The following is a 15,455-nucleotide window of genomic DNA, read 5'->3' as shown; positions in this document are numbered from 1 at the left end:
GTATAAGGCGCTGTGATGGTGATATATTCCTATTGTCACAGATCAGGATTATGTTCAGCCAGTGCTGCTCTTTTATAAGTATAAAACACTATAAAGTCATCTCAGAGTTATTGTGTTATTTTCATTTCTATAGTAGGCATTCCTTGCAAACAAGTACAGTACTTTGTTTTTATACCATGAACATTCAGTATACTTGGTGAAACACCATGGATATACCTTAAAAAGAGATGGGGCCATTTGCAATGACATGAATAGAGTTAGCATAATGCTGAGGAAGGTAAGTCAGAGAAAGACAAATATTATTTCACTCATGTGTAATTAGAAACAAATGAGCAAAGGGGGAGTGATGAGACAAACCAAGAAACAGACTCATATTAACTAAAGAGAACAAACTGATGGTTACTTGAGGAATGTGGGTAGGGGGATGGGTGAAATAGGTGATGATGGGATTAAGGAGTACACTTGTGGTGAGCACCAGGCTTGTATGGAAGTGTTGAATCACTGTGATACATCTGAAACATATTACACTGCATGTTAACTACTTGGAATTAAAAAGAAGGAAAAAAAAGAGAGAGATGGGAATTGGAAGGATATCTGCAGAGTGTTTGAGGCTACATCTCATATTACCATAGTGTACACTGTTGCAGGCCTGTTTGCTAATCTCAACTAGAATACATTAATTTTCGGGGCACATGGGTTGCTCAGTGGGTTGAGCCTCTGCCTTCCGCTCAAGTCATGATCTCGGGGTCCTGGGATCGACCACCACATCGAGCCCTCTGCTCGGTGGGGAGCCTGCTTCCCCCTCTCTTTCTCTGCCTGCCTCTCAGCCTGCTTGTGATCTCTGCCTGTCAAACAAATAAATAAAATCTTTAAAAAAGGAAAGTTTTAGAATACATTAATTTTCTCTTATTTACTATGTTAATACATTTTGAGCACTGTTTTCACTGTTACCTTGGTGAAGATTTTTTTCTTAGTCTTTTAGAAAATATGAATGGAGCCTATAGAGGCAGAGGATATGGACGAGGAAGATTTCAAAGCTGGAAAAGAGGAAGAGGTGGTGGGAGTTTCACAGGAAAATGGAGAGAGAAAGAACGTAGACCTGACCTGAATAAAACCACAGGAAAACATACTTCTGGTAGGGGAGGTCAGATATTGTCCAACTTTTTTTTTCCTTTATGAGGGAAACTATGCCTGTCCTACAACGTAGTTTAACTTAAATTTCAGTCTTACTTGATGTTATTCATTAGAGTAGCATTTAAACATTAAGATAAAATATTTTTACTGAAACTTGTAACTTAACCTGTAACTACTATATATTTTGTCAGCTTTTCATTGCTGGAAGGAGAAACAAATTGGAAAAAAATGTAATATATTTCCACTGATGTAGTGCTTGCTTCGACAGCACATATACTGTTTCTGCTAACATAGTATTCTGGGGTTTTTTCGTTTGTTTGTTTGTTTTTCAGAACAAACCCCACAGTCTTTGCTACTACAATCAACATTGGACCAATTAATACCATATAAAGGCTGGAAGCTTTATTTCTCTGAAGGTAGAGTTAAAAGTGCAAAGACTACCATAAATTCTATTTTCATAACTTGTTTTTGGACATCTCATATTATTATAATTCATTTGGCTTACTGATAGGTACCACCATCTTTAATTTTAGTTCGCCCAAAGAAATCATGTTTATTTCAAGAATATTTTTGGGTTTTATATGAGAAAAGCAGAAACCACTCTAAGTATTTCAAAAAGGGGATGTAATACAGGAAATTGAATATACAGATGGAAGTCTAAAAGAGCAAAAGGGGAACATTGAGGTAAGCCCCCAGTTAATAGTAGCTTCTGGAAGCAGCAACCGTCCTTATGGCTGAGGGTACAAAAGGTAAGAAGTTCTGAGGTTGCCAGGACCTAGGAATTCGAAGGAAGGGCTGTTCCTTCAGCCTCTGAGGGCACCCTACAAAGCTGTGCTTGGACCTCTGAGGGTTACCCTTCACACCTGTGCTCAGACCACTGCAGTGGATGAAGCTGCTTGTGGCTGGTAGCTCTGGTGGGAGGACTACACGGCTGATGTGCAGAGCTGGAGGCTGGAACTACAGCTATTTTCTGCCGCTGGAGAGATGCTGAAAAGAATTAGAAACAAAAATAGAATCCTTTTTTGTTGCCACCTTCCAGTCTTTAAAGTGCCTTCAGTTGGCAGAACCTAGAGGAAATCTGGGAAATGCACTGTGCAGATCTCGATCATAGCGTCACAGAGCAGAAAATAGAACAGCAGGCTTGGAATGGAGAGACCACCAACAGGTTTATGTAGAAACACACTTAAGGGATCTCCCCTTTAATAATCAAGAACATCGGCTAACATCATATACCTGTTTTTTGGGTTTGTAGACTAGCCTTTTCTGCATCCTTACAGTTTCTGTGTTCTATCTTTTATTAGTTATGGGTTACATGGTCATATATATCTGTGGGTTATTTTCCCACTAGATTGTGTACTTTTTTAAGGGCAAGGATCTTGGCCCATAGAAAGCATTCAGTATTCATTTGGTGAATGAATAAAGTGCTTTACAAATGTTTTCTGTATTGAGAGTTGGTTTTTTTTTTCTATTATATACACACATGTGTTTCATAAGTAATCTGTCTTTTGTTGCTTTAGGATGCATTAGCTACCAGCACCTGCAATATGTACCTAGCAGTTAGCCCAGAACACTAGAAGTGATCTTTAGACTGGTCCTAAAGATGAGTTCAGGGGATGCCTTAGGTTTAAGCATCTGTACTTACAAACTGCTTCACAGTATTATTTCTCTGTGGAAGACCAATTTGAAAATGTTCTAGAACTTTACCCTGTAAAGGTTTTAGGACCAGAGTGAAGTGTAGTGATCTCTCTCCCCTGATTTCAGGATGTGGCAGTTTGGACTAGTAGAATTTACTTCGTAAAGATTTACTGTCTTTATCTCTGTTTCTGAATAAGAATTTATTAATCATGTGTCTAGCTTTGGCTTTGTTATAATTATATATATTAATAATTATAAAATAAATTGTTATAATTTTAATTTTAAGGTTTACTATGTAAGCTGTTTGAACTACTTGGTCCTATTAAGTGTCAAAGGTTCAGTACAAAGGTTCCCAGATGTTGGTGCTTTTAGAGTCACTTCCCATCTGCATTTAAGATTATGCAGACCTACACTTATTTTACCTACACTTATTTTAGAATCTTAACTATTCACTCAGTACTTATCTATATTCTTACGTAAATGTAATCAGAATGCAAAGTAATTGGAAAAAGTCCTTTAGCATGTATACACATTTTTTCCATCTCATGAAAAATATATCTGTACACATGTGATTATTAGTGCTAACGCCATTTTGTTGGATTAGTTTACAGCAGTAGCTCTCCTTTGATTCAGAAGATTCAAGCATTTGAACATTTTTTCACAAGGCGTATTGATCTATATGATAAGGTAAGATTCCTGTACAGCAAAGCTACTAGTCCACATTTATGGGTTGTTTTCTTGAACAATGTATTTGAGGTGCTAGTGATCAGTAGATGCTGCAGCCAGACTGCCTCGATCCAGATCCCAGCTCTGCCACTTAGTTGCGGTGTGGACTTGAGTGTATTACTTATGTTCTTTGTACCTTGGTTTTCTCATGTATCAGTTGGGCATAATAGTATTAATACCACCAAGGGTTGTTAAGAGGCATAAATAAGCGGCGCCTGGGTGACTCAGTGGGTTGAAACCTCTGCCTTCGGCTCAGGTCATGATCCAGGGTCCTGGGATCAAGCCCCGAATTGGGCTCTCTGCTCAGCAGGGAGCTTGCTTCGCTTCCCCTCTCTCTGCCTGCCTCTCTGCCTACTTGCAATCTCTGTCTGTCAAATAAATAAATAAAATCTTTTTTTAAAAAAACAGAGGCATAAATAAGTTAATATATTTTAAATACTTTAAGTGGTACAAAACTTACTGTACTTATTGTTATCACTGTATAAATATGCTTTTTCAAAGTGTGTAATTGAATGTTTAGTTATGATAGTTAACTTAAAAAAACCATCATTGCTTTCATGCCTTAATATTTTCTAGGATGAAATAGAAAGAAAGGGAAGTATTTTGGTGGATTTTAAAGAACTGACAGAAGACGATGAAATGGCTGACTTGATACCAAATATAGCAAATGAGTTGAAGGATACACCTGAGAAAACCTTGGCTTGCATGGGTCTGGCAATACATCAGGTAAAGACTTTCCTTGTCCGGACTCTGTCAAAATTTTAAAGGAAGATTTTACAATAACAGTACACTTTCTAAAAGATACCATTCATTCTGTATACAATAGCTTATCTAAATACAACATTTATTTTATTTGATTTAGTTTAGTCTGTTGAAGATAATATAGAAATTAAAGAGCTCCTTGGAAACAGTCTCATAGAGAAGATAAGACAAGGATCGTTTTATCAATTACAAACTTGGAAAGCACCCTCAGATTTAGGTTCTATGACATGAGGCAAGTCACTTACTCTCCCTGAGCATCTCCAAATATAAACTGAAAATGATAATATGTGCTGTGTCTGCCTGACTTTTTCTCAGGCTCGTTGACAAAACACATGTGAAAGTATTTAGGCTGCCAAAGAGGTAAATGCTTCAGAGTAAAGAGTAGTAAATCTCAGAACAGGCACGGATAAAGTATTGTCTGTGGATAAAGTACTGGCTGTATTCAGAGATAGAGATAAGACCCTCAGTGAGTGGGGAGGAATGGGGAAAGCTCAGAGGAAGACTTTGTAGAGATGGTACAGTTATGACGGGTCTTAAAGGTGTACTGAGAAGTGCACATAGAGCAGAGGAGATAATGGTAGCCAGGCGCAAGGAATAGTTCATTACAAAGATGTGTACACTGCTGGTACTGGAGACCAGAAACCTTGGTGTTGTCTTCAGAGTCCTCTCATTTGTTCTCTGTATCCAAGTCACCCCATCCTTTCATTTCTATTTCTGAAACATCTCTTAAATCCACCTCTTTTCCACCTTTAGTGCATCAGTCTTAAACCTTCATTATGTTTCCTAAACTTGCTAGACCTGGTAGAACATGATCTGTCTTTAGAAACTGGTGACATTTCTGCGAAGTGAAATCTAAATCCACTCTGTGGCATTGAAGGCTTTCCATGATCTAGTTCAACTTCCTCCTCCACTTTCACTCACTACCATTCAGCTAAGCTGAGTTCTCCCCAGGATTCTTTCAATAGTCTAATCTCTTACACATGCTGTCCCTTAACCAGGGAATGCCCCTTGCATTGCATGTCCAAATTTGGGGGGTGTGATACTACTGTCTCTCCATGAAACCTTTCTCATGACCTTTTCTTCAAAATTTGCATAGTGTTTTGTCTCTGAATATTTATGGTCTTTGTAACAATCAGAGCTATGTATGTGCATCTCATTCTCACTCTTAGATTGTCAGCATACTGCTTTATATACAAGAGATTATTAAATACTTATTTAATGTTGATGCCAAGGGAGCTGTTATTGAGTATTTCAAAAGTTATTGAGTATTGAGTTATTGAGTATTTGAAAATATTGAGTATTTTCACCAGAGCCTGTCCAGGAGGTCATAATAGCTTTAGGGACCACTGTAACGACTTTTACTATTAAGCTTAGTTTGGACAGAAAGTTGTAGATAGGGATGCTGGAGTTTTCCAATCCAGGGACCACAAAATCCTAGGTAAAACAATCCACTATAAACTAAGTAGTCATGGGACACCTGGATGGCTCAGTTGGTTAAGTGGCTGCCTTCAGCTCAGGTCATGATCCTAGCGTCCTGGGATTGAGTCCTGCATCAGGCTTCTTGCTCAGTGGGAGCCTGCTTCTCCCTCTGCCTCTGCCTGCCACTCTGTCTGCCTGTGCTCACTCTCTCTGACAAATAAATAAATAAAATCTTTAAAAAAAAAAAATAAGTAGTCATAATTAAGTATCAGTTTTAAAAGGCTGTTAGAGTTCTGTTAATATTCTGCTCTGAACTGTTTATATTCATAAACTTTGTATTTTCTGTAAAAGTTCTGCTTTAAGAGGATGTTTTGTTTTCCAACTTTTAAGTAAATACTTGTCCTGTTTAGGTGTTAACAAGGGACCTTGAAAGGCATGCAGCTGAATTACAAGCCCAAGAAGGATTATCTAGGGATGGGGAAACAATAGTAAATGTGCCACATATTCATGCAAGGTGAGGATTTGCTAGTATTGAAGTATTATTTAGAATCTCACATTTAAGGCTTTTAAGAATGAGAACATTGTTTTACAAAGCCAAAGAAATTGATAAAAAAGGATATGAGTTCTTTGCTATCTCATTGGTTATAACACCAAGTGAACCCCCTGAGCATTCTTAAGAGATCATGACAAAAATAAAATTTTCCTTTTTAAATTAGGTGTTTTCCCAACCTTCATATTTTTATAAACATTGATTTTGGGTATATACTTATCAAGTCCCTGCCATTTAAATTAATACTGTACATAATACACTAAGTGGTGTGATTATATTTTGTTGCATTTACTAGGTTTCTGTAAGACACAGAGCAAATTGCATTTTGTTTTTCTTTAATTCATCTTTATTTTAAGATTTTAAATTCTCATTAGAAGAAATGAATAAGATAATTACCAGGGTTTTTTTCTTTTCTGGAACTTATAGAAGACATTGTGTTAACAGTTTTTGAAAAAGAAGTTAGAAACTGAAAAGTCACTTTTTTGTTGCCAAAAATTTCTGTTGGTATTATTTTTTTCCTTTTTTCCCTTAGAGAACAGCCAATGAAATAAGAAAAGGGAAGATTTAGCATTTCTTAATCTTTAAGAATGATTTAATTCTTGTGAAATTCCTGATGTAAAGGGATGTTATGGTTGGAGCACTCCAGTTGCTCCTAAAAGAAAGTTGTGAAGATAGAGATAAGGTCTATTGTTGGTTCATTTGTAAATTCACAGATAAATACATTCTTGTTTTTGTTTCTAGGGTCTATAACTATGAGCCGCTGACACAGCTCAAGAATGTCCGGGCAAATTACTATGGAAAATACATTGCTCTGAGAGGGACAGTGGTTCGAGTCAGTAATATAAAGCCTCTTTGCACCAAGATGGCTTTTCTTTGTGCTGCATGTGGAGAAGTTCAAGGTTTTTCTCTTCCAGATGGAAAATATAATCTTCCCACAAAGGTAATATGTTCTTTAACTTAATTATTTATTTTGGCAAAGAAGGCAAATCAGTTCACAGAAAACATTTTCCAGTGTTTCTGAACACAGAGTTTATTTTTATTTTTAACTTTCAGTTTTTAAATTATGAAATACTTCAGGGTATAGAAAATAAAGAAATAAAACATTAATCACTACCCAGAAATTATATTTTGCCAGTTCCAGATATATTTTTAAAGATATAAAGCATTACCGATGGTGATTAGTGTCTCTTGTAGCCCCTTGCTTGTACCATTCCCAGAGACAATCATTATCCTGAAGTTAATGTGTATTCTTTCTATTCATATTTTTATATTTTGACTTCAGTAGGTATACACATCAAGTTTTCTTTATTCTGCTGTCTGAAAGGTGTTCCTTTTTTATTAACTTTTTTTAGACTATAGATCTTAAAGCCATAGAAAAGTGGAGAGAATACCCGCCATTTTGAATTGACAAATATTAATATTTTGTAATTTTAGCTTAAATTTTTAAACATAAAATACCAAGTATTAGAGTTGAAGTTTCTTCTTTGTTGCCCTCCCCAGTTCCACGCACTTTTTTCCATCCTCAGAGGGAGCCACTTTTCTGAAATTAGCATGAATTCTTCCAGTCTGCATTCTCATACCTGACTATATACCTCGAAGGTTTGTTTTGTTGTGTTTGTTTTTACAAAAATGATAGACTGAATATAACATTCTGCCAGTTTTTTTTTCACTTGGTTATTTTGGACTTTACCTATCTTAATACACACCTAGTTCTTTCATCTTTACTATTGTGGAGTATTCCATTGAATGAATAGCCACTATTTATCCATTCTCCTGGTGGACATTTGTATTGTTTCTAGTTTTTTACAGTTATATAATGCTACAGAGACATTCTTGCACATGTCTCCTTAGCAGAAGACTTTCTCAGTAGTGGGATATACTTATTGTTAACTAAGAGATGTTGCCAAACACTTTCGAGAGTTGTTGGTCCCAGCTTACACCCCTCTTGGTAGTGTTAAACAATTGCCATTTCTCTGTATTCTATCAGCACTTGGTATTGTTAGACTCTTTAGATTTTGGCGGGCTGATTGGTATAAGTAGTATTTATACCAATTTCTGTTGTAGTTAAACCTCTTTTCACATCTTTATTGGCCATTGAATTTCCTTCTTTCTTGAATTTTCTGTTTAAAATCTTATTTTTCTTTTTATACTATTGATGGGAGTTCCTTATGAATTCTAGATACTAACCATGGATTATACATATTACGGATGTCTTCTTCCAGTATTTGCTTTATCTTTTAACCTTGTGGTTTATTTTTTGTTCTATAGTTTTATATTTTGACGTGGTTAAATTGATCATATTTTTTTCCCTTATAACTTTTATGTTTTAAAAAGCCCTGCTTAAAAAGCCTTCTTCACTTGAGCATTATAAACATGTCTCTTATATTTTCTTTTAATATTTTTAGGTTTCATTTTTATTTTATTATTTTTAAAGATTTTATCGATGTATTTAAGAGGGAGTGAGTTAGGGCACACACATGAGCAGGGGTAGGGGCAGAGGGAGAGGGAGAAGGCGACTCCCTGCTGAGCAGGGAGCCTGACTTGGGGCTCGATCCTAGGACCCCAGTATCATGACCTGAGCTGAAGGCAGATGCTTAACTAACTGAGCCACCCAGGTGCCCCAAGTTTCATTTTTGTATTTAGATTTTTGTCCATCAGGAATTTAACCTTAGGAATGGCATAAAGCTGAGGATCTAATTTTGTTCTTGTAAGTGAAAAGCCAGTTGTCACCATTTATTTATTAATTAAGCCCTGTATTCCTACAGATGTGTCTTGTTTCCTTTATGGTACACTGTCCTGTAGACATGTGAATGCATTTCATTTCACTGGTCCTGTACCAGCTCTATACAGTCCTATTTACATTGATCTCATTAAAACTTTTGAAATGGCAGGGAGACTTATCATATCTATTCTTCTTTTCCAGAGTTGCCTTTATCATCCTTGGACTTTAATAAATTTTACATTTATTACATTTTTACACAAATTAAAATTTTTAAGGGTTCCTTCTCTTACAGGAAGAATAGGGTATGTGAGATTTGGCTATTGTTTCCGAATAATCAGTGGTATTTGTAAATGAGCATCATCTACTATTTGTCTGGGCTTAAGGTTCAGGCTCTGCCTTTAGTTCAGAGGCCAGAATTTCAATCCTGACTTACTGGGTAATTTCTGTTAACTGTATTTGATCAAGGTATTTCCAGGCCTCCCAATATAATGGGTGGTAATGCTGACTGGGAAGATGAGTGCTAGTGTGAAAAGCGTTCTTCATGTGTTTGAACTTCCCTGAATTGAAGTGACCAGAAAGATGGTCGTTTAGGTGATCCATGTTTTAGTCACTATTACTGTATCACAAATCACCCTAAAACCTAGTGGCTTAAAATAACAACAGTCATTTAATTATTTCTCATGGTTTCTGTTAGTCTGAAGTTTGGAAGAACTGCTTGGATGGGTAGTTCTGCATCTAGGTCTCTTACAGAGTGGTAGTCAAACGGCAGATAAAGCAGAACAGCAAGAGGCTGGGGGCTAGCTTGGCATCTCCATGAGTCTCTCTGGGTTGGTTTTGGCTTCTGGTACACAGTATGGCAACTTAGTCTGCTCACATGGCTGCTGAGAGCTTCAAGAAATGGGTCCAGCTCTCATGAAAAAATGGCTTTGCCTCTTTTGACCTAGCCTCAGAAATCAGGTGACATCACTTCTGTTGGTTACAGAGTGAGTCATAAGCCTGTCCAGATCCCAGAAGAGGGAAATTAGATTCCATTTCTTGATGGGGAGTAGGAGTTATAGAAAGGCTTATGGGGAGATACTGTTGCAACCATATTTGGAAAATACAGTCAACCACAATCTCTGAATTTGTAAATGCATCTTGAGGTCCAAATAGCAAACAAGTGACTTTTAAAAACTTGAACACAATTCACTTGCTTTTTGAGGATTGTCTCTGTGTGCAGTAAATATTATATAAACAGTGCAAAAGGAAGTGAGATAGGAGAGCTAGGGATTAAAGGAGACCCAGGAAGACTTTGGATAAGGTGAGTATTGGGCTGGATATGTGGGACTGGATGCAAGAGGGCATTCAAGGATCAGGAGACTGCATACAAAGGAAGGAATATGTGCTCAGTGTGAGAGGCTTGTGAGGAGCCTTGCACACCCACAGCCGAAAGAATAAGAGCAGTGATCAAGAGGGACCTGCTGAAAAATGCTTCAAAAGCTTGAATACAGAATTGGTGCAGGTGGAAATAGAAAGTCATTAAGCTTGTAGTGCATTTTATTGTAACACCCTTCTGGGACCAACTTAAAACAATATTAAATGAAGCATTTTAATTTGCATTTTCCTGAGATGTAATTGTAGTTTATCAAAATCTGGATGTGAATTAATCTTGTTGCAGTGTCCTGTGCCCACATGTCGAGGGAGGTCATTCACTGCTCTCCGTAGCTCACCTCTTACGGTTACGATGGACTGGCAGTCAATCAAGTAAGTAATCAGACTAAATAATACACAGGTTTTAGATCTCTCATACTGCCAAGTAAATCTAGAACATTCCTGTATTATACAGTGAGTCTTCTCTGTAGACAGTGATAAAGTATATAATAAAGGATTTATTTGGTTAAGGGTTTATATGTTGAAATTACTGCCTTTATTTGAAATTTGTTCTATATTAGATTCCAGAAAAGATTTTAAGTACAAGTATCACGTCCTTTTATTACTGAGGGATAGTTCATTTTATTTCTCACTTATGTGATTCATTGAACTGGATGTACACCAACAAAGTTGTATGATTTTCTTTCCATGCTGTGATAGAAATGTTGTTTAGAAGTTTTAAAATAAAGAATCCCTTAGAAACAGGCATGTTTTATTTCATGTTTTAACTATCTGTGAGGCATTTTACTATAGGTTTGTATTTTTTAAGCTGTTTTTTGCAGATCATATGGTTGTGTGTGTGTCTATTTTTAACCCAATAATTTATTCCATTTTATCTGGCTGTAGTCCCATAACTCATCCCTGAATATGGAAAAACGGGTAGTTTTTGTTTGTTTGTGGTTTTTTTTTGAAGATTTTATTTATTTATTTGACAGAGAGACAGAGATCACAAGTAAGCAGAGAGGCAGGCAGAGAGAGAGGAAGGGAAGCAGGCTTCCTACTGAGCGGAGAGCCCAATGTGGGGCTCAATCCCAGGATCCTGGGATCATGACCTGAGCTGAAGGCAGAGGCTTTAACCCACTGAGCCACCCAGGCACCCTGATAATGGGTAGTTTTGAAGTCAGAGTGCTACCAAAACTAGCTAAAACAGGTGATGGTCTTAAAAAAACTAAGAACCTAGAGAAAAGGTGAGATGGATTGCTACCAAGCCCTGTCCTACCTACGTACTTCACCTCCTTCTGTTCTGTAAAAACTAATACCAACATAAGTAATTCTACAGTATGCTGAGATCTTCACAAATTCTCCATTTTATAAAAGAAGAAATGTTTGAGAATTTTTTTTCATTTTATTTTTAATAATTTTAGTTCCAGCATAGGTAACAGTGTTATATTTAGTTTCAGATGTACAATACAGTGATGCTCAGTGCACATCACAGTAAGTGTATTCTTAATCCCCTTCATCTATTTCACCCATCTCCCACCCATGTCCCCTCTGGTAATCAACAGTTTGTTCTCTATAGTTGTGAGTCTGTTTCTTGGTTTGTTTATCTTTTTTTTTTCCCTTTGTTCATTTGTTTTGTTTCTAAAATTCCACATATGAGTGAAGTTGTATGGTATTTGTCTTTCTCTGATTGACTTATCTCACTTAGCATAATACCAGATAGCTCCATCCATGTTGTTGCAAATGGAAAGATTTCATTCTTTTTTAGGGCTGCATTTAAGACTCTTGAGCGTGATTTGTGCCCTTTTAGTTCACAAGGGTCTGCAAAGGCTGTAGGGCTTTCACCACTGAAGGGGGTGATAAGGGCCTCAAAGATGCTGTATGGCTCACAATAGGATAGATGCATAGAGGGTCCATGGTAATTCATTTATTTGAACAAAATCTCTTTGCTTTTTGGTAAAAATAGCAGACAAGAAAATAGACTTAAATAATTTAATTGGATTTGAATGATGATTTCTTGACATTAGATCAGATTTAGAAAGGGAGGCCATTTAGGGGTGCATAATGGCACAGTTGGTTAAGCTGGTTTTGGCTCAGGTCATGATCTCAGAGTCATAAGAATGAGCCCTGAGTCAGGTTCCACACTCACTGGGATGTCTGTTAGAAATTCTCTATCTCCTAGTTCCCGTGGTCTCTCCCCACCTTGTAAAATAATAAACTTAAAAAAAAAATGGAGGCCATTTAAATCCTTTTCTGGAATCTTTAAATCATTTTCTTTTTTTAATATTTTATTTGTTTATTTGAGAGAGAGCATTAGCAGGGTGAAGGCAGAGGGAGAAACATATTCCCTGCCGAGTGGGGAGCCCGATGCTGGGCTCAATCCTGGATCTCTGGGATCACTTCCTGAGCTGAAAGCAGATGCCCAGCCAACTGACCCACCCAGGCACCCTTTCCTTGAATCTTTAAATGTAAGGTATTGCTAGAGTTCATTTTGATTGAGTTATAGTAACACTTTGTTAGTACAGTATTAGCTTATGTTATGGTTTTATTCTACTAATGTATAGATATATAAAATGACAACGTGCCCTAGGTGAAAGGTCTTCCTGCACTTAGAGTAAATTCAATTTCATTTTTTTCTGAGGCTTGGTTTGGAGTGGTCATAAAGAATTATTGTTTCTCAGCTAGTGCATTGAAATATTTGAATGCATCAAAGTGAAAGCTTTGCATTTGAAGCAGTCCCAGTTCTAAAGGTTTACCTGGTGAAAACAGTCACAGTATGTGAAGAAATATCTTGCTGAAAGTATATGTTTTCACTGTGTGTGTGTGTGTGTGTTTAAATGGGGAACAGCCTAAACATCTGAAGAAAATGTTTTAAGTAGGATGGTACAAGAGTATTGTGTAGCCGTTAAATATGATGTTGCAAGAGAATATTTTGAAATGACATTAAAAACGTATACAGTGTTTTTAGTGATAAAATTGGCAAGAAATACAAAAATATATTGAGAAGATACTCTCGGAAATGAGATTGGAGTAATTGTTAATTTTTCTTTCTGTTTATCTGTTTTAGTAAGAAAAGTCTAAATTGGGAGGCTAATCCAGATGTATAATGGATGTATTCCAAAGTTGTTATTTTAACATTCAGGGATTTTACTTACATTCATTATTTAAAGAAGTTTTAAAGACTTCTGGGGAAGATGGCACAGTAGGAGGATCCTAAGCTCACTTGGTCTCATGGATACAAGTAGGTAACTCCCACATCAGTGTAAATAACCCCAAAAGCAACCTGAAGACTGGCAGAAGAGACTCTCCACATAGAGAAGAGGACACAAGAGGGTGGTAGGAAGGGTGAAGATGTGGTCAGGAGCCAAACGGATCCACGGGACTATGTGGGGGAGACACTCAGCAGCAGTTGTAGGGAGGGGAGAGAAGCAGACCTCCACAGCAGGCACCCAGGCACAGGGAAATTGCATGGGGAACACAAACACCCATAACCTTTGGTTTTGAAAACCAGAGGGGCCTCATTTTGTGAGTTCTTACAATCAGCTGGGCTTAACACCTGAACTTTAAAAATCAGTGGCTCAGCTCTGGGAGAGCTGGATGGTGAGAGGAAGTAGAGTCCCTGCCTTTAAACAGACAGCACAACAAACAGCCCTGCTAAGATACAGCATAGAAGCAGCAGTTTAAAAAATTCCTGGTTATCCCTGGGGCTAATAATATATTATATGTTAATTTAAAAAATTAAAAAATTTTTAAAATTAATAAAAAACCTAGACAAAAAGGAGCTTCAAAAAAAAAGCTTCTTGTTATACAGGTGGAAGATTTGTTTACTAATCTCAGAGCACTTACTGGAGGGGCAGGCATATTTGGGAGACTTATCGAAGAACAAAAGAGCGGGTGGGTGCTATCTCCCCTCCCTGATCCCCAGCCTAGATACAGAGACACCTGCGGGAACCAGGACAGTGCAGTACTCTCCACCTTCCACCTAGCTTGCTAATGGCACATCCCACCCCTATACTTTTCGGTGAACTCAGCCCCTCCAAGTGGAGCAGGAGTTTTCCCAGTGACTACAGCTCCCCTCTTGCAGCCAGCTGGTGTGGACCTTGCTGGCACTGTGCACATAACTCCCTGCATTCTCCTGCAGGAGAGCATCCAGAGTGACACCACAGTGTAGCAGTGAGCAAGCAGCCCTGACAAGGGCCAGGAGCACTCCAAAGTGACTCCTCCCTCGGGGAGAGGGGAAGATAACCATTCACACCAATCCAGCTGTGTCCCCAGCAGTGGGCTGGGACAGACATCTGGTCTGACTGTAGGTGCTGCCCACCAAGAGAAGCTTCTCAGGGGATAATACAGGGAGAGCACCCTGCAATTTGGTGTTCCTGCAGCTCTGACAAACACCTGGCCTCAGTCAACTCAAGCCTGGGGTGGCCCAGACTGGCCCACTAAGAACACAGGGACCAAACCCTGCCCATAACAGGCAAAGAGAGCCATTATAGACTACTGGGCTGAAGATAAAATGTGTCTCAGCCATAATAGGGCATATGCAACACACATAGGAGATACCCCTGAAGGGGCAAGTTCTTAAGAATAGGAGCCATTGCACTGCAGGGGATTACAGGACCCCGTCTTCATAAAGCCACTACTTTCAAGAGCGGGAGACATAGCTGATTTTTCTAACAGAGAAACAGAGTTAGTCAAAATAAGGAAGCAGAGGACTATGTCCCTAGTGAAAAAACAGGAGAAAATCACAGCAAGAGACTTAAATGTAATGGAGATAAACAATATGCCTGATAGAGAGTTTAAAGTAATGGTCATAAAGATACTTGTTGTACTAGAGAAAAGGGTGGAGGACCTCAGTGAGACCCTCAGCAAAGAGAAAACATAGAAAAGAGTAAATCAGAGATGAAAAACTCAATAACTGAAATTAAAAATATACTAGTCGGAATAAATTGTAGACTAGCAGAACAGGTCGGAGACTTGGGGGACAGTAATGAAAAGCATGCTGAACAGGAGAGAGGAAAAATAATAAAAAATGAAAATAGACTTATGGAATTCAGTTATACCATCAAGCATAGTAACATTTACTATAGGGATCCCAGAAGAAGAAGAGAGATAAAGGGGTCATAAAATTACTTGAAGAAATAGGAACCCCAAACTTAC

At 37.8% G+C, this 15,455-nt stretch overlaps 1 protein-coding gene across 2 annotated transcripts in view; it reads left to right on the top strand.

The window, feature by feature from the left end:
• The window catches only part of MCM8 (minichromosome maintenance 8 homologous recombination repair factor), a 44,558-nt gene that overhangs the window by 1,532 nt on the left and 27,571 nt on the right, over positions 1–15,455 (top strand). The window contains exons 2-8 of one of the 2 annotated variants that reach the window (XM_045980444.1): positions 975–1,135; positions 1,467–1,550; positions 3,374–3,456; positions 4,072–4,221; positions 6,087–6,190; positions 6,968–7,166; positions 10,606–10,691. In XM_045980444.1, the coding sequence (XP_045836400.1) occupies positions 988–1,135; positions 1,467–1,550; positions 3,374–3,456; positions 4,072–4,221; positions 6,087–6,190; positions 6,968–7,166; positions 10,606–10,691 (854 nt within the window). In that variant the 5' untranslated portion in view covers positions 975–987. Of the gene's footprint in view, positions 1–974; positions 1,145–1,466; positions 1,551–3,373; positions 3,457–4,071; positions 4,222–6,086; positions 6,191–6,967; positions 7,167–10,605; positions 10,692–15,455 lie in introns of both variants that reach the window. The other variant, XM_045980443.1, reaches the window with a different exon arrangement.

This window comes from Meles meles, chromosome 16 (genome assembly GCF_922984935.1).
Source record: "Meles meles chromosome 16, mMelMel3.1 paternal haplotype, whole genome shotgun sequence".
Classification (NCBI taxonomy): Eukaryota; Metazoa; Chordata; class Mammalia; order Carnivora; family Mustelidae; genus Meles; species Meles meles.
This window is presented reverse-complemented; position numbering and strand designations above follow the sequence as displayed.